Source organism: Cetorhinus maximus, chromosome 6, assembly GCF_964194155.1.
Source record: "Cetorhinus maximus chromosome 6, sCetMax3.hap1.1, whole genome shotgun sequence".
NCBI lineage: Eukaryota > Metazoa > Chordata > Chondrichthyes > Lamniformes > Cetorhinidae > Cetorhinus > Cetorhinus maximus.
Window position 1 is genome coordinate 95,355,248 of NC_135884.1, and position 25,409 is coordinate 95,380,656.

Consider the following 25,409-nt stretch of genomic DNA (forward strand, 5'->3'; position numbering starts at 1 on the left):
AGGAGGAGAAGGAAGGGAAGAGGCAACAAATGGTTCCCCTTTCTAGCCAGGCTGTCCGTGATCAATTCATCAAACTGTGGTGTCAGTGAACACAGCCCCAATTCCCCATTTACCACCGGTCTTGCACCTTACCTTCCCTCTGTCACAATGTCCTCTTAACTGGAATGCTAAAATAAAAGCCACCAGAAAACAAATCTTGCAAACCAAATTTGTAAATGAAACTATCCAATATTGCATACAAAAGTCAACCTTATCACCCTTATGCATTTCCTTAGTGTCAACCTTCCATGTGTCTTTGCTTGTCCTAGTCCTATGCAGTGCTAACCCAGTGGCTGCAGCAAGGCTGGTAGAAGGCTTATGACTTTCAGTAGGGGAGACTGCTGATAACCTTGCAGGATGACATTGAACGGCTCTGGTTCTAGAAAACCCGACCATCTTGGCATGGCAGCAGCAGCCTTGGCTGGCTGACGGGCAGCAGCAAGGGTGCTCACAGGGTGGGAGAATGAATGTTGTTATCCTGAAAGAGGACAGTAGGATGTGCTCCATGTTGCCATTGCCATTGGTCAATGCCTCAGCCATCCTAGTAATATGACGGAGGACAGACTGCTGGACTGATGTTACCCTCTGAAAGCCCCTTTGAACACTGGTATGCACAGCTGTGATGACAGCAAGCAGAGGTTGCATGACTTCAGCCTGAGTTTCCACTGTAGTATCTGCACATTGGGTGGCTGCTGCTTATGATTCAATTACAATTTCTCCCCTTCATTTCTTTCATCTCCAGTCGTTTTAAAAAAAGAACACATCTCCCAAACATGTTCTGGCGCCTGTCGCTCATTGCATGCATCTCACAGTTCCACCCTGCCTCTCGGCTATTAGCCCTGCTTATCCAAATTGCTCATTTTCATCCGTTACCTCTAAACTAGTGTTCAACAAAGCCATTGACTCTATCATGATTCACAGTTGATCATCCACAAATATGACGTGTAAAGTCCTTGTCTGTAAGAAAATTTGCATGTTCACTTTATGCATTGAATTTTTTGGGGGGTTTTTTTTTTGCAGCAAAATTTGAATTCAAAGTTTCCATTTTGAAAAAGAAATTGTTCATGTGTGTAATTGTGTGAGAAATAAAGCATGGTAGCATTGTAGTGCAATTACTCCATCCTTTCCATTTCTTTGATTGGAAGTGAATGTTCTAGTGATCACTAACATTCTGGTATGCTTACCAGTAAATATGGATTTTCAAACAGGGATTCATAGATAATAGGGAGTCTTAGGGCAGAATCGTCCCAGTGTGGTAGTGGGGGAGTAAAACAACATTTTACTCGCCGGCTGCAATGGCAGCTTTTCACGCCATATTGTCCCAAACCCACCGCATTAACTATGCATTCCCGGGATTCACGCCATTTCGATGGCAGGTGGCTCAGATTTGCCTGCCATGCCGTCACCTCGCCGCTTCATCACGTCAGGCACCACATTTAAAGTACAGCCGCGCTCAGTGCTTCCAGCCTAGAACTGCGGCAAAGAAGACATGGCCCCAAAAGGCAAGAAGACTGCAGCCCTCAAGCGCCTTTTGGATGCCGTGGAGGCCGCTGTGATGTCCTCTATCCTGCTCTAGCCATAGGAGGAGCAGCTATATTACCACTCTGTCTCCGTAGGCGATGGCAGTTGTGATCAATGCCAATGTTCCACAGAAGAGGTTGGCCATCCAGTGCAGATAGAGGATGAATGTTCTCATTTGTGCAACCAGGGTATGGCAACCATCTCATCACTCTAAACTCTCACACTCAAGCCCATCACACATTCACTGGCATCTCATTCACTGCCAGCTCAAGACACATCACCATCCATTCTCGCACACGTACCCTCACATGTCCATCTGGCCTCATCTCCTCTGGAGACTGCCTCCTCAGCCCTCACCATCTTGAGGCCACTTGCACAGAACAACCTGTGCCCCCACACACACCCTGGGATACACTTCTATCCCAGTTCAGCGCTCATCCTGCAGCCTCTTCCCTTGCCTGAGGCGACTTCTCCCCCTTCCCCAAGCAAGATCTTGCCCTGCAGCCATTGAAAAGTCACCCACATGTGGTTGATCTGGTAGGTAGAGACCTACCTGTGAGCCACTCTAAAAGTGATGTGGTGCTGTCTGTGAAGCCTGGCGCTGATGACTACAAGTGCTGACCGAAGCAAGGTAGGCAAACAAATCTTTAATTCCCAGCGAAGTGCAGCTCGCCAAGTGCACACCTTATACAAGCTGTTGTGAAACAAGCCGGCGTGTTTTCCATCCGGTGGGCTGGACTTATAATGATATGCTGATGTATTACCATGAAGTTCCGACGTCCGATGGCGGGAACATGGCCCGCCAACAGAGGGCGGAATGGACAATCACAAATTGGTTTCACAACGTCTTGAAACCAATTTTTGGCTTTCTCGCCATATTGTCCACTCACAACACCGAACTCGCCCAACGCCGGTGGGCACAGAAAATCCAGGCCTTAGGATCTTCAGGAAGCCTGTGAGATTATTAGATTTCTGTCCATCTGGGAAAGAGTGCATCATATGCTTGTGAGCATAGTATCTTGAGCATTCTGTGTTCCATATTTTCTTTGGTTGTTCACCTACTATCTCATTGGGCTGTGGCTTCCAAGCTCCCCAGCGTCGGATTGTGGGGAGGGGGTATTCCAAAGGTACACTGGGGAACATCTCTTGGAATTTCACAGGTAAGGGTTTGCATGGCAATTGCCCAGAAGTGCAAATTTCCTCTGGGCAATTGCCCTGAGCTGGGAACCCATCCAAAAATGCAATTTATGTCGCAAACTTTGGATGGTTCTGGCTGTGTTATACAAATAGTCACCCAGAAAAAGTTAGAAGAATTAAAACCTATTCTAACTTCTGGGTAACTATTGTAAAGACCCAGACCGACCACCCATGCACATGGGATTCCCCCCATTGGCACAAGGTCCGAACCCCCCCAGGTCGGATTCCCTCTCTGACCTCTGATTTCCCCCGGACCTCCATTTTTTTAACCCCCGACCTTTGAACTGCCCCCTGCCTCCCTGAAATTACTTACCTTAGACACTTATCGTCTACTAGGCCTGTCAATTTCATTGGGACCTTAAGGCGGCTAGTGCCATAAAAAAAACAAGGCGTGCCCTCCTTCAATCCAACTCTGTTGGACTGCGACACTGGGCCTCAAGGACAGCTGTGCTGCCTGGATCTTGCCCGGCCTGAGTCGGAAAGTCGCGTGAGGCAGGCATGGAAGAAATTTATTGTAAGTGACAGGGCATGGAGTGGCAGTCCGATGCTGATTGCCACTCCAAGGAAGTTACAGCCCATTGTGTTGCTACATAAAACCTTGCAACTCTCTGGTCACTTTTTCACATTAAAAATCCCTGTGTTTACATTAATTTTTTTTGGTGTAGTGACAGGGAAGGTAGATGAAAAGAATGTGGTGGATGTTGTCTATATGAATTTGAAAAAAGTGTATGACAAGGCACCAAGTAAAAAGCTGGGTAACAAAATTGAGGCTTATGCAATAGGGTGCAATTGGATTAAAATTGGCGTAGGGACAGAAAGTAACAAGTTGTGGTGGATGGTTGTTTTTCGGATAGGTGGGTGGTAGACCATGGTGTTCCCCAAGGTCAGTGCTAGGACCACTGCTTTTTCTTGTTAGATATAAATTACTTTGCTTTTGGAATACAGTGTAAAATTTCAAAATTTGCTGGTGATAGCAAACTTGGAGGAGTGTTAAATAGTGAAGATGATATGAATTGCCTGCAGCAGGAAATAGGTAGGCGAGCAGAATAGGCAGACAGATGTCAGGTGGAATTTAATACAGAGAAGTGTGAGGTGAGTTATTTTGACAGAAGGGATAGGAAGAGGCAATATAGAGTTAATGGCACAATCCTAAAAAGTGTGCAGGAACATAGGAACCTGTGGGGGTGCATGTACATCGATCTTTGAAGGTGGCAGAACATATTGAGAGAGCAGTTAGCAAAGCATATGGGACCTTGGGCTTCATAAATAGATGCTTTGAATATAAAAGCAGGGAAGTTTTGCTGAACCTATATAAAGGGCAGGTTAGGCCCCAGCTAGAATGTTGCGTCCAGTCCTCATCGCCACACATTAGGAAAGATATGCAGGCCCTTGAGAGGGTGCAGAGGAGATTTACCAGAATGGTTCCAGAGATGGGGATGGGGGATTTGGAGGATTTTAGTTATAAAATTAGGTTAGGAACATAGGAACGTAAGAGCAGGAATAGGCCATTGAGCCTGTCCTGCCATTCAATACGATCGTGACTGATCATCTACTTCAATGCCTTTTCCCCCCACACTATGACCCATATCCCTTTATGTCATTGGTATTTAGAAATAGGTCAATCTCTTATTTAAACATACTCAATAACTGAGCTTCCACAGCCCTCTGGGGTAGAGAATTCCAAAGATTCACAAGCCTCTGAGTGAAAAGATATCTCCATATCTCAGTCCTAAGTGGCTTCCCTCTTATTTTGAAATTGTATCCCCTATTCCAGACTCCCCAACCATGGGAAACATCTTACCTGCATCTACCCTGTCTATCCCTTTAAGTATTTTGTAGGTTTCTATGAGATTACCTCTCATTCTTCGAAACTCTAGAGAATGCAGACCCAGTTTCCCCAATCTCTCTTCACCGGATAGTCCCACCATCCCACAAACAAGTCTGGTGAACCTTCACTGACTCTCCCTGTGGCAATAATATCCTTGCTAATGTAAGAGGACCAAAACTGCACACAGTACTCCAGTCTAATCAAGATTCTTTCAATTGAAACAAGACTTAATTTCCCCTGTCCACACATCCTCTTGCGATAAAGGCTAACATACCATTAGCCTTCCTAATTGCTTGCTGCACCTGCATGTTGGCTTTCAGTGACAGGTTGGAAAGGCTATGGTTGTTCTCCTTGGAGCAAAGGAGATTGAGGGGAGTTTTGATAGCGGTGCACAAGGTTACGATAGGTTTAGGTAAGGTGGACAAGGAAAAACTTCCCATTAGCTGATTGTACAAGGTATAGGGGACACGTATTTAAGATTTTGGGCAAGAGATGCAGGAGGAATATGAGGGAGGACTTTTTTACACAGCAAATGATAATGACCTGCAGCTTACTGCCCATGAGGGTAGTGGATGCAGAGACATCAATGTTTTCAAAAGACAATTGAATGGACACCAATGGGAACCAAGCAGGCAGTGGGACTGACTGAGTTGTTCCACAGGGAGCCGACATGGACTGTGGGCCAGATGGCCTCCTTCTGTGCCATAAGTGACTACGACTCATGGTCGAAACTGCCTATCTAAATTTGTCACAGCGTAATGATACCTTTCTGCCAGTGGTAGCACTGAAGCCTCTCCAATTGGGAAAAGTGGAATGACGGGGTGGCAAATTTACACAGGTGGTTTCTATTCTAAGTGTGAACATAAAAAATAACAATAGGAGATGCTTAAGGATGCAAGATTTTTAATGCAGCAACTGAAATAATGATATTAGGTGAAATGACGAATTTGGATATATGTATTCATAACAGAAATATAAAAATAAGGGCAAAATACATGACTTCCAAATGGAGACAAAATTTAAACCTTGCATCCTGAATTTGCACCAATTGCTAACTCAGTCTTTTATCCTGTGCATTCTAATTCTGCTCCACCTAATGATTGCACTGTCCTGACACACACGTGCAACAGAAAACTGTCTAGAAATATATTTTTAAAAATTAGGTCTGCATTTACACCTCACCACTCATTACCTCCCTGCTTCCCAAATTCCCATAGGTCCCCCACTCGGACATAATAATACAAAGTTGTGTATTTTTCTATATAGAATGTGTAAGCCTAAAATGCGAACTGAATTGCACCCATGCATGGTGGTCTAATCATTGACAGCACTCTAATCTTGCTTGAGCTGAAAACTGTGCTTCATCTTGATTCGCTGTAACCCAATGGAAGATCATCAAATTACTAAAGAACAATGGCTGGGGTTTTATGGGGCCCTTAGGAGTGGAATGGGAGGCGGGGGGCTTAAAAGTTGGGCAGGAAGGGTGCATGGTGTGCTGCCACCATGGCATTTTGCCAGTGGCGAAGAAGTTGGCGGATGCGCTCCCCTCCGAGGCCAATTGGGCCACTTAAGTGGCTAGTTAAAGGCTTCTTCCTGCCGCTTCTAGTATTTAACCAGCAGTATGTGGGCCCTCTGCCACATGTGGAGAATGCCAGGTAAATCCTGGTGAAGTCCCTGTGGGGGTGGGAGGTGTGGGGCCTAAATGGACTCTGGAGACCCCGACCCCACTTACCTCATTCTGAGGGTGGTGTCCATGCTGCTTCGCCTGGCTGGGTGCAGTCACAGCAGTGGCCACCACTCCTGGTGGTGCTGCTGGGACTGAAGAGCTGCCAGCCCTTGATTGGTCAGCAGCTCCTGGAGGCAGGATTTTAAAAAAATTATTCTTTCATGAGACATGATTGTTGCTGGCTAGGCCAGCATTTATTGTCCGCCCATACCTGCCTTTGAGAAGTTGGTGGGGAGCTGCCTTCTTCAACTGCTGCAATCAATGTGACTTAGGCACATCCATAATGCTGTTAAAAAGGAAGTTCCATTATTTTGACCCAGCGACATGAGAGAATTGTGATGCAATTCCAATTTGGGATGGTGTGTGGCTTGGAGAGGAACTTGCAGGTACTGGTGTTCCCATGCATCTGCTGCCCTTGTCTTTCTAGGTGATAGCGGTCTCTTGTTTGGAAGGTGCTGTCGAAAGAGCCTTGGTGAGTTGCTGCAGTTCATCTTGTAGATGGTACACACAGCTGCCATTGTGCATTGGTGGTGGAGGGAATGGATGTTTAAGGTGATGGATGGGGTGCCAATCAAGTGGGCTGCTTTGTCCTGGATGGTGTCGAACTTCTTGAGTGTTGTTGGAGCTGCACTCATCCAAGCAAGTGGGGAGTATCCCATCACACTCATGACTTGTGCCTTGTAGATGGTGGACAGGCTTTGGGGAGTTAGGAGTTGAGTTACTCGCTGCAGAATTCCCAGTCTCTGATGTGCTCTTGTAGCCAAACTGGCTGATTTGGTTCAGTATCTGGTCAAAAACAACCCACAGGATGTTGATAGTGGAGGCTTCAGCGATGATAATGCCATTGAATGTCAAGGGGTGATGAGTAGATTTTCTCTTGTTGGACATGGTCATTGCCTGGCACTTGTGTGGTGTGAATGTTACTTACCACTTATCAGCCCAAGCCTCAATGTTGCCCAGGCCTTGCTTCATATGGACATGGACTGTTTCAGTATCTGAGGAGTTGTGAATGGTGCTGAACATTGTGCAATCATCAGTGAACATCCCCACTTCTGACCTTATGATGGAGTGAAGGTCATTGATGAAACTGCTGAAGATGGTTGGGCCTAGGACACTAGCCTGGGAATCCTGCAACAGTATCCCAGGTCAGAGATGATTGACCTCCAACAACCACAACCATCTTCCTTTGTGCTAGGTACGACTCCAACCAGTGGAGAGTTTTCCCCTGATTCCCATTAACTCCAGTTTTGCTAGGGTTCCTTGATGCCATTCTCAGTCAGATGTTTCTTTGATGTCAAGGGCGGATGTGAGCTGTTGGTTGTGGGATCGCCTAGCTCTGTCATGCTTCTTATGCTGTTTGACATGAAAACAGTCCTGTGTCGTAGCTTCACCAGGTTGACACACCTCATTTTCATGCTGCTCCTGTCATGCCCTCCTGCACTCTTTTTATTGTACCAGTGTTGATCTCTTGGTTTGATGGTAATGATAGAGTGGAGATATGCCAGGCTATGAGGTTTAAGATTGTGGTTGACACTACTTCTGATGAGCCTCATGGTTGCCCAGTTTTGAGTTGCTAAATAGGTTTGAAACCTATCCCATTTAGCATGGTGATAGTGCCATAGCACGACGGAGGGTATCCTCAAATGCGAAGGCTGAACTTCATCACTACAAGGACTGTGCAGTGGCCACTCCTACCAATACCGTAATGAACAGATGCATCTGCAGCAGGTACATTGGTCAGGATGAGGTCAAGTATGTTTTTCCCTCTTGTTGGTTCCTTCACCACTTGCCACAGACGCAGTCTAGCAGCTGTGTACTTTAGGTGAGTAGTGGTGCTACCGAGCCACTCTCGCTGATGGACATTGAAGTCCCCCACCCAGAGTACACTGTTTGCCTTTGCCATCCTTGGTGCTTCCTCCAAGTGGTGTTCAACATAGAGGATTATTGATTCATCAGCTGAGCAGGCGGAAACCAGCAGGAGGTTTCCTTACTCATGTTTGACCCGTTGTCATGAGATTTCATGGGGCTGAGAGTTGATGTTGAGGGTTCCTGGGCAACTCCCTCCTGACTGTATTCCGCTGTGCCAGCACCACTGGTGGGACTTTCCTGCTGGTGGGACAGGATGTTATAATGTCATAATGACCCATCTGGTTTACTAATGCGCTTTAGAGCAGTGTCTGGGACCTAGTCTGTAAGGTATGATTCTGTGAGCGTGACTATGTCAGGCTGTTGCTTGTCTGGTCTGTGAGACAGCTCTCCCAATTTTGGCACAAGTCCTCAGATGTTAGCAAGGAGGACTTTGCAGGATTGACAAGGCTGGGTGTGCCATTGTTGTTTCTGGTGCCTGGGTCGATGATGGGTGGTCTGTCCAGTTTGATTCCTTATCAACTTTTCTGTAGCAGTTTGATAGAACTGAGTGGCTTGCTAGGCTGTTTCAGAGGCCAGTTCAGAGTCAACCACATTGCTGTGGGTCTGGAGTCATATGTAGGGCCAGGTAAGGACGACAGATTTCCTTCCCTAAAGCACATTAGTAAACCAGATAGGTCATTATGACAATTGACAGTGATTTTATAGTCACCATTACTGAGACTACCTTTATATCCCAGATTTATTAATTTAATTTAAATTCCACCAGCTGCTGTGTTGGGATTTGAACTCGTGTCCCCAGAGCATTAGCCTGAGCCTCTGGATTGCTAGAACAGTGACATTGTTGCTACACCACCACCTCCGCCCTATCCCTTTAAAGGGATGGGAGCCCCCCTCGAGAATTTAAAATCTGGTTGGAGCTCCTAGAAACGGCCAAGGCAGGGGCTGTCCCCAGTTTTCTGGCCTGTAGTCGGGGTCATCGCCGCCCCAAAAAAATCCTGTCCAATGCTTCTGCAGTGCACTGTTTCCCTGAGACTGTTGTTCAGTGGTTAAAACAGGACTTCACAGTGAATATTTACAGTAGGTTTCTGCGAGTGTACCAGTATTTGCACACGCACATAATTTTGAAAAGCACTTTTCAGAAGAGGGGACAGGTGCATCTGTTGTTTAAACCACATGCTTTTTCATACAGTGCAAGTACTTTTGAGGTTTCTGCAGCTAATCTGGCAGCCCTAACTCCAGAAATGTAGGAGTGATGGCTGATTTACGGGACCAGGTGCAGAGGAAATGGAATAGATGTTTTAAAATAACCTCCCCTTTGAAACCCCCTTGTATGCTTACTGAAGGATTGCTTCTTCATTAACAATTTTTACATCATCCTTGTGCAGAGTAACTGAACAGAAACCATTCCAATAAAAAGCTCCATTCCTATTTGCCAACATTATTTTGGTACCTGGTGTTGAAAATCCAAATCTTGCAGCCATCCTGCTTGTGTAACACAAGAGAAGCATTGAAATTCCAGGAAAGTTCTGTGCTCCTGACTTGCAGCTTGTTTGCTGTGTGTTATTAACTTATCAAGTGTTTACAAACAACCAGAATTTATTCTTAGTGTTGGTTCATGTGTGAATCATTTACTATGAACTTTAGCAGCCGCTTTCTATTGTGCAATATATCACTGGTGGGAATTGAATTCAGTAACTGGTTCTTGGAGACATTTCCCACTGGAACCTTTTTTTTCAAAAGAAAATCAAATTTCCAGGCAACAATCTGATCAACTAAGGAACTCCATCGCAAGTTCAGAATAAACCTTTGTCATATACTTCAATCTTACTGCAGCAAGGTCAAAGACGAATATTTTGAAGGGATTGTGTGAGCTCCTGTTTGACTGGAATGAGAAATAAAGGCACTTTGAAATTGTAAGAATTGCCCTTTGAAGCATCCATATGAATTTTGTCGGTAATTTGAGCTGAATAATCTTCGTACATTTGAACACATCTTAGGAAGTCAAATAATGTCTAGTCATTGTGGTGAGGCACTTAAAGCAAAATGCTGGGATGTAAAGCTACAGCAGTGGAATAGAAAACAAATAATGTTTACTGAGGCTGCACAACATGATTATACCACATTCAGAGCACTGTGCATTATTTGGAGCACCACACTACAAAAGGATATGCCAGCCAACAAGAGATTGTAGAGTAACAATGATTCCAAGTGTAATGGAGATGATGTACGAGGAAAGGTTTAAAAAAAGGCTCAGTTTCTATACAGAAACAGAAATACCTGGAAAAACTCAGCGGGTCTGGCAGCATCGGCGGAGAAGAGCACAGTTGACGTTTCGAGTCCTCATGACCCTTCAACAGAACTAAGTAAAAATAGGAAAGGGGTGAAATATAAGCTGGGTTGGGGGCGGGGGGGTTGTTTGCTTTTATCTCAGTTTCTATAACTGAGTGGCTAAGGGAAGGAATTCTCTCATGCACATTTGATGGCTGAGTTCTGTAGAAAAAACATGCATTAGCAATGATATTGAGTGACTTAAAATACAGAATTTGTTCTTACGTTTAATTTCCAGCGATTTATCATTTTAATAGCGCCTACTGAACCTATCAAAATGTCATTCTTATTTGGCACAGTATATTTACCCTAGTAAATGATCAATTAATTGCAGCTTGCAGAGCCAGCAGTGTTCAGTTTTCTTTGTTTTATTAGACTACAGTTGTTGCCAATAAACATCTGATTTAGTTCTCTTTGGATAGTGTCCTTAAATGGTAACAGTGAATTGTTCAGATAAGCAGCTGAAACTTTATAAAAAGTAACAGAGTATGTAGGTATGGAGCATAGCCTCTTATCAATTTAATTAAGTAGAATACCTCTGATTTTGATAGTTTAAAAATAAGTAGCGACATTTTCTAATTCCTACAATGTTATAATTCATGGCCTGGTTATCAATTGGCAGGTTTTTCTGCTCATTATCCAGGTTGCCAGGTTGCAAGATAGAACAGGGCATCTTGGAGCTGGTTGCGGAAGGGGATGAGGAAGAAAGCTGAAAGTTGATAGGACCAATATTACTTCGCTTTGTCAATCTGTGTGACTGGTTGTTAAACCCGTAGCCCCATAATCCCACTCTCTCCAGTTAAGGAGGAAGGGAGAACCTATAATGGTGGCAAAACTGAAGAGTAGGAGATATCTCATGTTCTTCCACACTCCCCAGTGACTTGTAACCAGTAACTTAGAGATCCTGAACTGAATGTTTTCACTCATGGGTCCTCCTTTGATGAAGTGAGAAGAAAAATAACTGCTGAATTTCAGTGCAGTAACTATTTACAAACTGAAAGTGCTTTATTAATGAAAAATTATAATAAAAATGACAGCAGTGTACATTTATATAACAACTCTAACGTAGATGAATATTTATGTCCAAGGCACATTACAGAGGCATGAAGAAAAACAAATGGGCATAGAGTCAAAGCAGCAGAGATTCGGGGGAATAAGTCAAAGTTTGGTCCAAGAGGCTGGTTTTTAAAAAGGGTTTTGAAAGGACAAAGGGAGATTAAGTGTTGGAAGAGTTCAGGGAGACGGGCCTATGCAGTTGAATGCAGATTGAACTGGGTTTTGAATGTTCAAATCAGTTTTGCAAAAAGAGTTCATTTGTAAAAACTTTTGTTTCTAATAAGTTGTGGAAATTTAGGGTACTGTCTGATGGTTTCCCAACCCACAGGCGACTTCTGTATTGAAAGGGACAAAAAAATAAATGGTCCCAAGCTACAAAGCCATTATCAGTTGTGTAACTAATTTTTATTTGTATTACATGTGTTGATATCCAACCCATAGTAGCTGTAAAATTATAAAGTTATAATATCAAGCACTACTGTAATAAAGGTAACAGTACTGTTATACTGAAACTGCCTTATTTTCCAGAGAATCATTTTTCCAATCTACATTTTTGTTTCAGCAATATTGGGTGGGTTATCTGCGCTCTTTTGACAAGACGGGGGGAGGGGGGAAAGCATTTGTATTCTGGTTAGAACGTTTGTGATGCTTTTTGCAATATTTATGAAGGTAAAAATCTCCATTAGCACCACAGGCTTTTTAATAGTTTACAGAGTGCTTCCAAATGAAAGTGAACCTTTTGTAATGTTTGATGCATTCTTTTTCTTAAGATAAGCAGCTGAGGGAGAATCAGCAGCTGGCAAAGGTAATAACTTCATGGTTTGCCAGGGCTCTTGTAAAACTAGTTTTATCTTAAAAATAGCTCTTGCCCTTCCTCCTCCATCAATGCCTATGTGGTATGGTTTATGAATAAAGAGTAAGAATTTTACAATAACTATTGTCTAGGTCTAAGCTCACAATACCATGCAAATCGCTTGCTCCCAAATACTAGTACCACCTTTAAATTGTTCAACTAGGTGCATAATCCTGCAGAGTTTCATAACGAGCCTGAGCTTATAGTCTGGATCTCTTTCTTTTGCTATTAGATAATTTAGAATAAATAAGGTTCAGGAAAATGGCCAATGTGTACTTTAGAGCAGAGATTATTTGTGGTGATGACCTAGTTTAACTAAGTGCATGAATTGTTGCTAGGATATTTGAAATGTACATAGTGTTGCCAGGTTACGTTATGGATCACCTCTGACAGTGCCCTTACAGTAACCTAATGAAGCTTGCTAAACTCCCTGGTTCTCCATTGACTCCAGTGCCAACCACTTTCTCTGCATTGCCTCCTTAGCTGTGTCTCATTTACCTAATCGCCACGTAACTGCAGCCCCAGTGTGGATTGCAGTCACAATGACATTCCAGTTATTGAGACTACCAAATCTATTGTATGGTACTGTGAATCTGTGGAAACTGTACACAATGTTCAGAGTCAGTCCCTCGCTCCCTGTCACTCTTTCCTTCTCTTGAAAGCCGGGTAGTGAAGAAGTGGAAGACACTGGGGTGGGAATTTCAGATATTGAGATGCAGGCAGCTAAAGCACAGCTGCCAATGGAGAGGAAAAGAATGGGAGAAGCACAAGTGGCCGGAGAGAGACAAACTGAGTTTGGGAGCCCATTGAAACACTGGAAGATGCTCAGTATTAGAGAGGGATGAGGTCATGAAAGGATTTAAACATAATTTTAAATTTAAGGTATCGGACTGGAAGTCACAATAGGTCCTTGACGGTAAGAGAAACGTGTAAGCAGCAGGGGGATAGGATTCAGACAGAAGAGATTTTGATGAGTTGACTTTTATGGAGGGTTGAGATTGAGAGACCAGCCAGCAGACCAATGGAATAATAAAGATGATCTCTCTCTCGTCTCCCGTCTCCCTCTCTGGTCTCTCTCTCTCTCTCTCTCTCTCTCTCCCTCCCCCTGGTCTCCCTCTCTCCCTCTGGTCTCGCCCTCTCCCTCTGGCCTGTCTCCCTCTCTCTGGTCTCTCTCCCTCCCTCTCTCTCTCGCTCGCTTTGGTCTCTCTCTCACTCTCGCTCTGGTCTCTCTCTCGCTCTGGTCTCTCTCTCGCTCTGGTCTCTCTCTCGCTCTGGTCTCTCTCTCTCTCTCGCTCTGGTCTCTCTTTCGCTCTCGCTCTGATCTCTCTCGCTCTGGTCTCTCTCTCGCTCTCGCTCTGGTCTCTCTCTCGCTCTCGCTCTGGTCTCTCGCTCGCTCTCGCTCTGGTCTCTCTCTGTCTCTCGCTCGCTCTCGCTCTGGTCTCTCTCTCTCTCTCTCGCTCTGGTCTCTCTTTCGCTCTCGCTCTGATCTCTCTCGCTCTGGTCTCTCTCTCGCTCTCGCTCTGGTCTCTCGCTCGCTCTCGCTCTGGTCTCTCTCTGTCTCTCGCTCGCTCTCGCTCTGGTCTCTCTCTGTCTCTCGCTTGCTCTCGCTCTGGTCTCTCTCTGTCTCTCGCTCTGGTCTCTCTCTGTCTCTCGCTTTGGTCTCTCTCTGTCTCTCGCTCTGGTCTCGCTCTGTCTCTCGCTCTGGTCTCGCTCTGTCTCTCGCTCTGGTCTCGCTCAGTCTCTCGCTCTGGTCTCGCTCCGTCTCTCGCTCTGGTCTCGCTCTGTCTCTCGCTCTGGTCTCGCTCTGTCTCTCGCTCTGGTCTCGCTCTGTCTCTCGCTCTGGTCTCGCTCTGTCTCTCGCTCTGGTCTCGCTCTGTCTCTCGCTCTGGTCTCGCTCTGTCTCTCGCTCTGGTCTCACTCTGTCTCTCGCTCTGGTCTCGCTCTGTCTCTCGCTCTGGTCTCGCTCTGTCTCTCGCTCTGGTCTCGCTCTGTCTCTCGCTCTGGTCTCGCTCTGTCTCTCGCTCTGGTCTCGCTCTGTCTCTCGCTCTGTCTCTCGCTCTGTCTCTCGCTCTGGTCTCGCTCTGTCTCTCGCTCTGTCTCTCGCTCTGGTCTCGCTCGCTCTCGCTCTTGTCCCTCTCTGTCTCTCTCTCTCTCTCTCTCTCTCTCGCTCTTGTCTCTCTCTCTTTCTCTCTGGTCTCTCTTCTCTCTCGCTCTTCTCTCTCTCCTCTCTCTCTCTCCTCTCTCTCTCCTCTCTCGCCCACCTCCACACATCCCCCTGCCTTCATTTCCTTTCCCCTAACTATGAAAGCAGCCACTGATGCACAGTAGCTGGCAGCAAGGAGGAAAGATGCTTCAGGACACAGGCTCCAGCTGGGCACATGCGCAGCCGCAACACAGGGTTCGCCTGCACTGCTCCAATGATTGTGGGTGGCAGTGCTCAGGATTGTGATTCAACTTGGCCCTTGGACACCATGCCAGCTGTCACAACAATGGAATCATGGGTGCAGTAGGACAGTGATCAACTGCTCTCCTGGTCCAGAATTGCAGTCCGCGAGTGTACTCCCTATCTTAATTGATACTTAATTTTAATTATTCATATATTTTCAGCATTAAATTTGCACTTTCTTATGTAATTTGCATTGTTTATTTCCAATTACTGGAGACTTGAAATCTTATAAATTTGAAAATTAACTTCAAATTAACCGGAGTAATCTGTACAGACGCAAAGAATGTTTCTTTAGTTTGGAATTTTTGGTAATTTTATGCACTCTGCACCCATTCAGTACTTCGAAAGCATCAAGGATTATTAATATAAATTGTTTATTAAAAACTGCTAATTATTGTTTTATTTTTAGCAGTATTTTAAATTGAATAATTGCATGAGGTGTGGTTTTTAATTATATGGAAAATTTAATGTTTAATTATAATTTTCAAATGTGAACTGTTTTAACATAAGTCTGAAATATGAATCCTGTTAAGTCTCATTATTTTAAATTAAAGTATTTCTAATTGCTTTGTTATAAACGTCGATTTGTCCTAAATAGCCTAATTTATACTTCTGCATGCATAATTAATAGCACAAAACTAGATTGCCAAATGCTGTAACATGTTGATCATCACCCCATGTTTGAGAGTCACATTTTTATGAATTGGCTATTTGTCTAAGGACTAACAAGATGGTGAGCAATTCAATAGAAAGCTTTTTATAGTTTGGTTGTTTGAAGCATTAGAGATTATGCAGATTGTGAATGTCTTGACTGTGAAGTGAGGATTTGGCTTCCTGGGTTGGTCGGTTTACTTTGCCATCCTAAATTATCTGTAGTTGGAGTGAATTCAGATATTCTGAAGATAGAAGAAATGTAAATTATAAATATGCTCTTAGGATATTCTTTTTTAGGTTTAGTAATAAATGTCAGATTTGTACTTTTTAAAAAAGAGTTGCGTAAATTCAATAAACCATAAAAAAACTACCTTTCCTGAGTCAAGTACCTTTTTGAATTGCACTCCCTCTTCTGCCCCACTCCCCAAAAGAATGCTTGAAACAGTTCAGTAAACTCCTCACTACCCTGGTTAATTTAAGCTCCAGAGTCTCTATTCTAATTACCCATTATTTAAACCAGCACCATCCTGAAGTATTTTCTTGAAGTAAGTGGTAAAGAAAAATTACCTTTAAAAGTTAAATGTATTGAGTGATCTTTTAATGAATAAACTGTTTAAAGGAAGATAAGGAAACTAAAACTGAACTGGATTATTAGTGAAGACTACCTGTTGCATTTGCTTAACTTGGTATTTGGCATTCTAAAATTTTAATCATTATCTACATCTAAGAGAACACTTCCTGAAGCAGAAGCACTAAAGTTCTGAGTGGAAACTGAGTTGCTTTTTTTCTCATTTAATTTAAACATTGATAAATGTTATTTTTCCTTTCAGGTTTCAAGTGCCCAATTTGTTCCAAATCTGTAGCTTCTGACGAGATGGAGATGCACTTTATCATGTGTCTCAGCAAACCACGACTCTCCTACAACGGTACTGTACCAATTACTTCTATGCTTGCAGTATGTGTGTTGCTGTTTCTTTTAAGAGTTTTGGCAGTAAAAGTACAGCACATTATCCCGTGAAGTGCTTTGAGATGTCCCATTGCAAATAACGAGTGAGGATGATATATCAAGGGTTATTTTGATCCTTCACTTACTTGGTGGGTTGCTGATGTGGGAATGACTGAGCAAGCATTGTGTTTTTTTGCTCTTGAGGAAGGGAAGATCTGAAAGAAGCTGCCAGCCCTGGTGATGGGTTTCTAGAGGTTTCCAGAGGCAACTCCTGGGAGTGGGTTTGGAGTGGCATAGGTGAGGCTACAGGGAGCAGGTCGCTTCATAACTTGACAAGAATGCAGATCAGGGAAGAATTTCTCTAGAGGAAGGAGATTATTGTTATAATTACCTAAAAAATTTGATAATACGGGTGGTCCCATTTTTAAATATGATGAAATAATACTGCAGTACACGGACTATAATTTGCAGTATGGTGATGTTTTAAGATTGAATGTTGATATATTGAAGTCTAGACACGTTCTGTGTCTCTAGGATAAAATTGAATTTAATTTTACATTAACCAATTGGAGCCCAATAGCAAGCAGTGCTGTGGCCCCACCCACTTGCTGCAGGTCTGATCCTGCTTATCTCCCATTGTTCCAGGTTGCTCCATATATCTGTACTCTGTGCATAAAACTGATCCAAATGTTTGCTGTGAATTCTGTGGCAACTTCACACATTACTGTCAAACTCCAGTTGGCCGCTGTCTAACTCAAGGTCAGTTTACAGAACCTGTCAATGCAAGAGACAGGTAATTGGAAGAATCAGCATTATTCCTATTTATGTTGCTGATTTTGCTGTTCTACTAGGGAATAACCCATCAATGAGAGAACACACACAACAGATTTTTCCTCTGCCAGTGGGTCACCCCCCCACCCCCTCCGACCCCAGACCTCTCAAATTGAAGCTGACAAATCCGTTGGCATAGGTAGAAATAGATCCAGCTCCTGAACTCTTACAGAACATTGGCAGGTTGAATCTTGCTTTATCAATCTTTGCCATGTTTTGGGCGATAATAACTTGGTTTGGTTGAAGATATAGCCTGGATGGTTGGTGTTGAGAATTGCGTTACTGGCATTGATCTTTGGAAACTAAGGGCAGAATTCTGCCGTCAGCGAGCAGGGGGTGGGGCCCGCTCGCCGACATGGAAAATGACGCGGGGTGACGTCGGGCGGAACCCCCGACTTCGTCCCGCCCCATTTAAATTTTCAGGAAGGCAGGCCCACAGAAAAATCAGCTGCGGGCCCGCCGACCTGTCAATGGCCAATTGAGGCCATTGACAGATCAATTAAAGTACTTAGTGTACCTGTCCGTCCAACCTTAAGGTTGGCGGCAAACAGATAAAACATGAAACCTCATTCACGGACGGGATGAGGTTTCATGCAGGGTTTTAAAATTTTTAATAAAGTTATTATGTTAATTATGAACATGTCCCGTCTCATGTGACATTGTTACATGAGGGGGACATGTTAGGAAATTTCTTTTTCCTATTTTTCATATTTTTAAAAGTGTAAGCGATCTCTCTGAGGCTGCACTTCGCTTTTGGGGAATCCCCCCCGCCCGCACAGGAAGCGCATAGCGCTTCCCGCCGGACGTCATGCTGGGTGGGCCTTAATTGGCCCGCCCACGTAAAATGGCGGCAGGGCCCGCTTCTCCGGTGGGGATCAGCTCCCCGCTCACCAGAGATTGGGTCGGGCCCGCCTGCCCGACAGGCAGAAAATTCTGCCCTAAGTTTAGACAAGGGAGATAGAGGGAGCAAAGTAGCACATTAGCACTAGCAAATAATCTGGAATTTACGCAATTTATAATGCATGTCGTGTCAGTTCTCAGCAACACATGTAGTGGGATTGTCAAACAGATGGGAGTGGACCAATTGCCAAAATGTTGATATTTCAAAGCCTTGATGCATTGAGGTTTTCACTGTTACATGGTGTTTGATAAATGAAGTCGTGCTTGTGCATGAATTTTGCATGCTGATGAAATCTATTTTCCTTCAGTTGTTATAATGGTTTGTGTTGCAAGCAATTACTGCTATAATGTGTTTCTATGAAAAACTCTAAAATGAATGAAGCAAATACCCACAGAAGACTCACTTTGAGCATTGACAAGATCTGAGACTTGATTCTGTGACAACAACTTTGAGCATCTTAACCTCTCCAGTACATTATAGAAGCAACAATTTCTACTGCTCTTTGAGAAAGAATACTTCCAGTGTCCAAAACCACCAGTTAAGATTTGATCAAACGCATCTTGCAAGTATAAGAGCAGACAGATGGAAGATCAAGTCAATTCTGCAAGCCTGAACCACTTTATTGTCAGTAGAACATTACAGCACATCTTTATTAATCAGAGAATCCTAAACAGGCACTTCCTATTGGCCTATGGGAAACTCAGTAATACCTGTTCTTGATTTCTACAGTACAGAAACAGGCACTTCATAACAGGAAAACCTGCTTGAGTTGTAAAATATGATCATTAAGATGAGTTGATGGTGTTCAACAGTGATGTTAATTAACCTATAAATGGAAAAGGAAATCTTCCTACATTATTGAACCTTCATGTACATACTGCAGTTGCTGAGAGCTTGGAATCTAATGAAAGCAGTGACTAGATGCATTTGAAATATGCTGTACAAAGAGAATTTTAGGATATTGAATAGCAGGGATATTGTCTAGCACTGGCATAAAGACAATGACCTGCTTGGATGCAGTAATGACATCTTAAGACTGCCAGTGTAGTGATGGTAAGGTATTTGTGCAATAGAGCTGAAGACTGGTGTGCCATAGTTTACATTTGTTGAGACCATGTCTCATGCTGAAGGATAAATGTAAGCTGTTGGAACTGTGTCTGGGAAGACACCAATGGAAGAGTGACACAAAGTAACAGCTGCAGGAGCTGGTAGATAGCCTACCATTGCAGCCTATCATTACAATGATATGTAAGCTTTAATTTTCACAAGAAGAAAGCATGTTGGGATACTGTCATTGAGCTTGGCATTATGCAATAGTCACCTGAGGAATGAGGATTTCTTCCCACACCTGTTATGTACATGAGACATTCTGAACAGCACCCCAGATCTTTATCTCCCATCACCAATGGATGCCACTTTTGGTACTATGTATGGAAGACCTATAAATACACTGGATTACATAATTTTATCTTCCAGATAAAATTCTAAACTTAGTTATATCAGTATTTGGTAATCACTGGTGACAAGAGTATGGTTTAAGGACTGCAATAGTGCGTCCCTTCACTCAAGAGTGGGTGGAATCACAATTCCACTGTTACACAGCTTAATCCCTGAGGATCATTTAAGGCTTACCCTTTTTACAGAATTTACTATGAAGAGTAGTCATTCTTTAATCCTATCTCCCCCTCTATTAATTTCCCCTCTTTTGTGTTCAGTCCCCTCACATGGTTGTTGATAGAGGGGAAGGTTCAAAGGGAGACCATTAAAATGATCCCTCGTTTAAAAGCTCTAATGCTGGAGCAGCTTGTGGTGGAGCCCACTAGGGAACAGGCAATTCTAGATTTAGTGATGTGTGATGAGGCAGATTTGATAAGGGAGCTTAAGGTGAAGGAACCTTTAGGAGGAAGTGACCATAATATGATAGAATTTACCCTGCAATTTGAGAGGAAAAAGCTGGAATCAGATGTAACGGTATTACAGTTGAATAAAGGCAACTACAGAGGCATGAGGGAGGAGCTGGCCAGAATTGACTGGGAGATGAGCCCAGCAGGAAAGACAGTGGAACAGCAATGGCAGGAGTTTCTGGGAGTAATTTGGGAGACACAGCAAAAATTCATCCCTAGGAAGAAGCATACTAAAGGGAGGATGAGGCAACCATGGCTGACAAGGGAAGTCAGAGACAGCATAAAAGCTAAAGAGAAAGCATACAATGCGGCGAAGAGCAGTGGGAAACCAGGGGATTGGGAACCCTACAAAGACCAACAGAGGACAACTAAAAAAGAAATAAGGAGGGAGAAGATTAAATATGAGGGTAAACTTGACAGTAATATAAAAGAAGATTGCAAGAGTTTTTTTAGATAAATAAAGGGCAAGAGAGAGGCAAAAGTGGACATTGGGCCGCTGGAAAATGATGCTGGAGAAGTAGTAGTGGGGAACAAAGAAATGGCGAAGGAACTGAATAGATACTTTACGTCAGTCTTCACGGTGGAAGACACGAATAACACCCCCAAAGTTCAAGAGAGTTGGGGGTCAGAGGTGAATATGGTGGTCATTACCAAGGAGACGGTGCTGGGAAAACTGAAAGGTCTGAAGGTGGATAAATCACCTGGACCAGATGGATTACACCCCAGAGTTCTGAAGGAGATAGCTGAAGAGATAGCTGGAGGTGTTAGTGGTGATTTTTCAGGAATCACTGGAGTCAGGGAGGGTCCCAGAGGATTGGAAAATCGCTAATGTAACCCCGCTGTTTAAGAAAGGAGTGAGGGAAAAGAAGAGAATTAGGCAAAAGACAGGAAATTACAGGCCAATTAGCCTGACCTCAGTCGTTGGTAAGATTTTAGAGTCCATTATTAAAGATGAGATTTCAGAATACTTGGAAGTGCATGGTAAAATAGGGCAAAGTCAGCATGGTTTCATCAAGGGGAGGTCATGCCTGACACATCTGTTAGAATTCTTTGAGGAGGTAATGAGCAGGTTAGACAAAGGAGAGCCAATGGATGTTATCTACTTGGACTTCCAGAAGGCCTTTGACAAGGTGCCGCACAGGAGGCTGCTCAGTAAGATAAAAGCCCATGGTGTTAGAGGCAAGGTACTAGCATGGATAGAAGATTGGCTGTCTGGCAGGAGGCAGAGAGTGGGGATAAGGGGGTCCTTCTCAGGATGGCGGCCGGTGACTAGTGGAGTTCCGCAGGGGTCAGTGTTGGGACCACAACTTTTCACTTTATACATTAATGATCTAGATGAAGGAACTGAGGGCATCCTGTCTAAGTTTGCAGATGATACAAAGAAAGGTGGAGGGACAGGTAGTATTGAGGAGGCGGGGAGGCTGCAGAAGGATTTAGACAGGTTAGGAGAATGGGCAAAGAAGTGGCAGATGGAATACAACGTGGGGAAGTGTGAGGTCATGCACTTTGGTAGGAAGAATAGAGGCATAGACTATTTTCTAAATGGGGAGAGAATTCAGAAATCTGGAGTGCAAAGGGACTTGTGAGTCCTAGTCCAGGATTCTCTTAAGGTTAACTTGCGGGTTGACGCGGTAGTTAGGAAGGCAAATGCAATGTTGGCATTTATTTCGAGAGGACTAGAATATAAAAATAGGGATGTGCTGCTGAGGCTTTATAAGGCTCTGGTCAGACCACATTTAGAATATTATGAGCCATTTTGGTCCCCGTATCTCAGGAAGGATGTGTTGGCCCTGGAGAGGGTCCAGAGGAGGTTCGTGAGAACGATCCCAGGAATGAAAGGCTTGACATATGAGGAACGTTTGAGGATTCTGGGTCTATACTCGATGGAGTTTAGAAGGATGAGGGGGGATTTGATTGAAACTTACAGAATACTGAAAGGCCTGGATAGAGTGGATAAAAACAAAAAGCTAAAAGCTACTGCGGATGCTGGAAATCCAAAACAAAATAAAAACAGAATTACCTGGAAAAACTCAGCAAGTCTGGCAGCATCGGCGGAGAAGAAATCAGTCAACGTTTCGAGCCCTCATGGCCCTTCAGCAGAACTGAAGCATAGTTTCAACAAGGGAGAAATATAAATTGGTTTAAGGTGGGTGGGGGGGAAGAGACACATTGAGGGTGTGGTGTGAGCAGATAATCAAAAGATGTCAGAGACAAAAGGGTCAAAGAGGTGTTGAAGGTGGTGGTCTTTGTCTGAGAAAAGTGCTAATTAAGAATGCAAGACAGGATATTCAAAGTACAGCTCTAGTGGGGGTGGGGTGGAAAGACTAAAGGTTTTAATTTTAGATTTAAAAATAATGGAAATAGGTGGGGAAAGAAGAATCTATATAAATTATTGAAAAAAAAGGCGGGTGGGGGGGGAAAAGAAACGGGGTGGGGATGGGGGGAGGGGGGTTTAAGATCTAAAGTTGTTGAATTCAATATTCAGCCCAGAAGGCTGTAAAGTGCCTAGTCGGAAGATGAGGTGCTGTTCCTCCAGTTTGCGTTGGGCTTCACTGGAACAATGCAGCAAGCCAAGGACAGACATGTGGGCAAGAGAACAGGGTGGAGTGTTAAAATGGCAAGCGACAGGGAGGTTTGGGTCTTTCTTGCGGACAGACCGCAGGTGTTCCGCAAAACGGTCGCCCAGTTTGCGTTTGGTCTCTCCAATGTAGAGGAGACCGCATTGGGAGCAACGAATGCAGTAGACTAAGTTAGGGGAAATGCAAGTGAAATGCTGCTTCACTTGAAAGGAGTGTTTGGGCCCTTGGACGGTGAGGAGAGAGGAAGTGAAGGGGCAGGTGTTGCATCTTCTGCGTGGGCATGGGGAGGTGCCATAAGTGGGGGTTGAAATGCATTTCCCCTAACTTAGTCTACTGCATTCGTTGCTCCCAATGCGGTCTCCTCTACATTGGAGAGACCAAACGCAAACTGGGCGACCGTTTTGCGGAACACCTGCGGTCTGTCCGCAAGAAAGACCCAAACCTCCCTGTCGCTTGCCATTTTAACACTCCACCCTGTTCTCTTGCCCACATGTCTGTCCTTGGCTTGCTGCATTGTTCCAGTGAAGCCCAACGCAAACTGGAGGAACAGCACCTCATCTTCCGACTAGGCACTTTACAGCCTTCTGGGCTGAATATTGAATTCAACAACTTTAGATCTTAAACCCCCCTCCCCCCATCCCCACCCCGTTTCTTTTCCCCCCCCCACCCGCCTTTTTTTTCAATAATTTATATAGATTCTTCTTTCCCCACCTATTTCCATTATTTTTAAATCTAAAATTAAAACCTTTAGTCTTTCCACCCCACCCCCACTAGAGCTGTACTTTGAATATCCTGTCTTGCATTCTTAATTAGCACTTTTCTCAGACAAAGACCACCACCTTCAACACCTCTTTGACCCTTTTGTCTCTGACATCTTTTGATTATCTGCTCACACCACACCCTCAATGTGTCTCTTCCCCCCCACCCACCTTAAACCAATTTATATTTCTCCCTTGTTGAAACTATGCTTCAGTTCTGCTGAAGGGCCATGAGGGCTCGAAACGTTGACTGATTTCTTCTCCGCCGATGCTGCCAGACTTGCTGAGTTTTTCCAGGTAATTCTGGATAGAGTGGACGTGGGGAAGATGTTTCCATTAGTAGGAGAGACTAGGACCCGAGGGCACAGCCTCAGAGTAGAGGGAAGACCTTTTAGAACAGAGATGAGGAGAAAGTTCTTTAGCCAGAGAGTGGTGAATCTATGGAATTCATTGCCACAGAAGGCTGTGGAGGCCAGGTCATTGAGTGTATTTAAGACGGAGATGGATAGGTTCTTGATTGGCAAGGGGATCAAAGGTTATGGCGAGAAGGTGGGAGAATGGGGTTGAGAAACTTATCAGCCATGATTGAATGGCGGAGCAGACTCGATGGGCCGAATGGCCTAATTTCTGCTCCTATGTCTTATGGTGTTAGTTATCATGATAGGCCTAGAAGCTGTGTCTTTTTGATCTCGAAATCTTGAGCTTTGGGGATATTTAATGAAATGTTTAAAATGATGGTGAGACTTAGTCTGTGTCTGTGTGGGCAGACTATTTGAACTAGATAGGTTAGGGAAAATGAGGTATCATGTACATAAGCTATGTAAGCATAGATTTGGATGCTGGCCTGTTGGCATACAAAAAGGTTTAGGTCTGCAATAATGTGGTCTGGTCAGACCACAAGAGCATTACCTATAAATGAACAGCATGGAGTTCATTCCTGACCAATGTCTCAATCTGTGGTGGTATGGCGTTAATTGTAGGGGAACCTGAAGACCTTTCTGCCCAAGACCATGTGTGTTAAGTGAAGGAACTAAAGCGACAGGAACGAATGAATGTGTTGAGACTGATATCATGAGACAGTGCAGCTTTCTAACAGAAAGTACCTAGAAATAGATCTCGTGGGAATGTTTTGAGAATAAAAGGTTGCCAAGGTATTTTTGCAGTGCGCTTGCTTTTAGATATTTCATTTTTTGGGATTAGGAGTTTGTTTTTGTTTTCCTTTAAGCCTCCTTTCATAACATCAGCAACATTTATAAGATATAAGGAGAGCATAATCATCTTGGTAACTGCTTAGTGGGAAAAAACAAACTTAATGGTTACACTTTCTCTTGCTGAGCATTGATAGATGGTACAAAATGCTATGCAGGATTTATGGATACAGGAAGCAGCCATTCATGGCCCCAAGTTTCTTTAGAGTCTGCACTTTATGGCTTTGGTCTTCAAAAGGACAATCTATGGACAATGATTCCTTTCCATAATAAAAGCCCTGGTGATATCTTCAAATGAGTCCAATTTCTATAAAAATCCTCACTTTTTTTTTCCTTATCATCATTGTGCAGACCCCTTGCTATGGTATGGTTTCAGTGGGCTGCTCCCAACAGTTTATACCAAAAGCCATTATGTATGTAAGATATTACTTTGGTGCATGTTGTCAGGCTGTTTAACTACATGAGACAACACAGCTGCTCCAGTCTGTCATCGTCTGACAACTTATAGGTGTAAACTCACAATAAGGGTTGCTGGATAGCAATCAGGAACAAGGACACTGAAGTCCATCAGGGTACTTCCTACTATTGTCTGGCTTAAGTTGGCTAATTCAACATTGACTGAAGATCTACATGGATCTTCCAGCTCTGTAGGCTTAAGTACTCACTAGATATACTAAGTTTGCCATTGGGATGACTCAATGTGCCCACCTTAAAGGGTATAACTGAAAAAATTATATACTAATGTCTGAATCCTGGCCATAATTT

At 43.9% G+C, this 25,409-nt stretch overlaps 1 protein-coding gene across 1 annotated transcript in view; it reads left to right on the top strand.

Annotated features, from left to right (window-relative positions):
• znrf1 (zinc and ring finger 1) overlaps positions 1 to 25,409 on the top strand; it is a 260,146-nt gene that overhangs the window by 104,221 nt on the left and 130,516 nt on the right. The window contains exon 2 of the mRNA XM_078544110.1: positions 16,348 to 16,443. Coding sequence (XP_078400236.1) covers positions 16,348 to 16,443 — 96 coding nt within the window. The remainder of the gene's footprint in view (positions 1 to 16,347; positions 16,444 to 25,409) is intronic.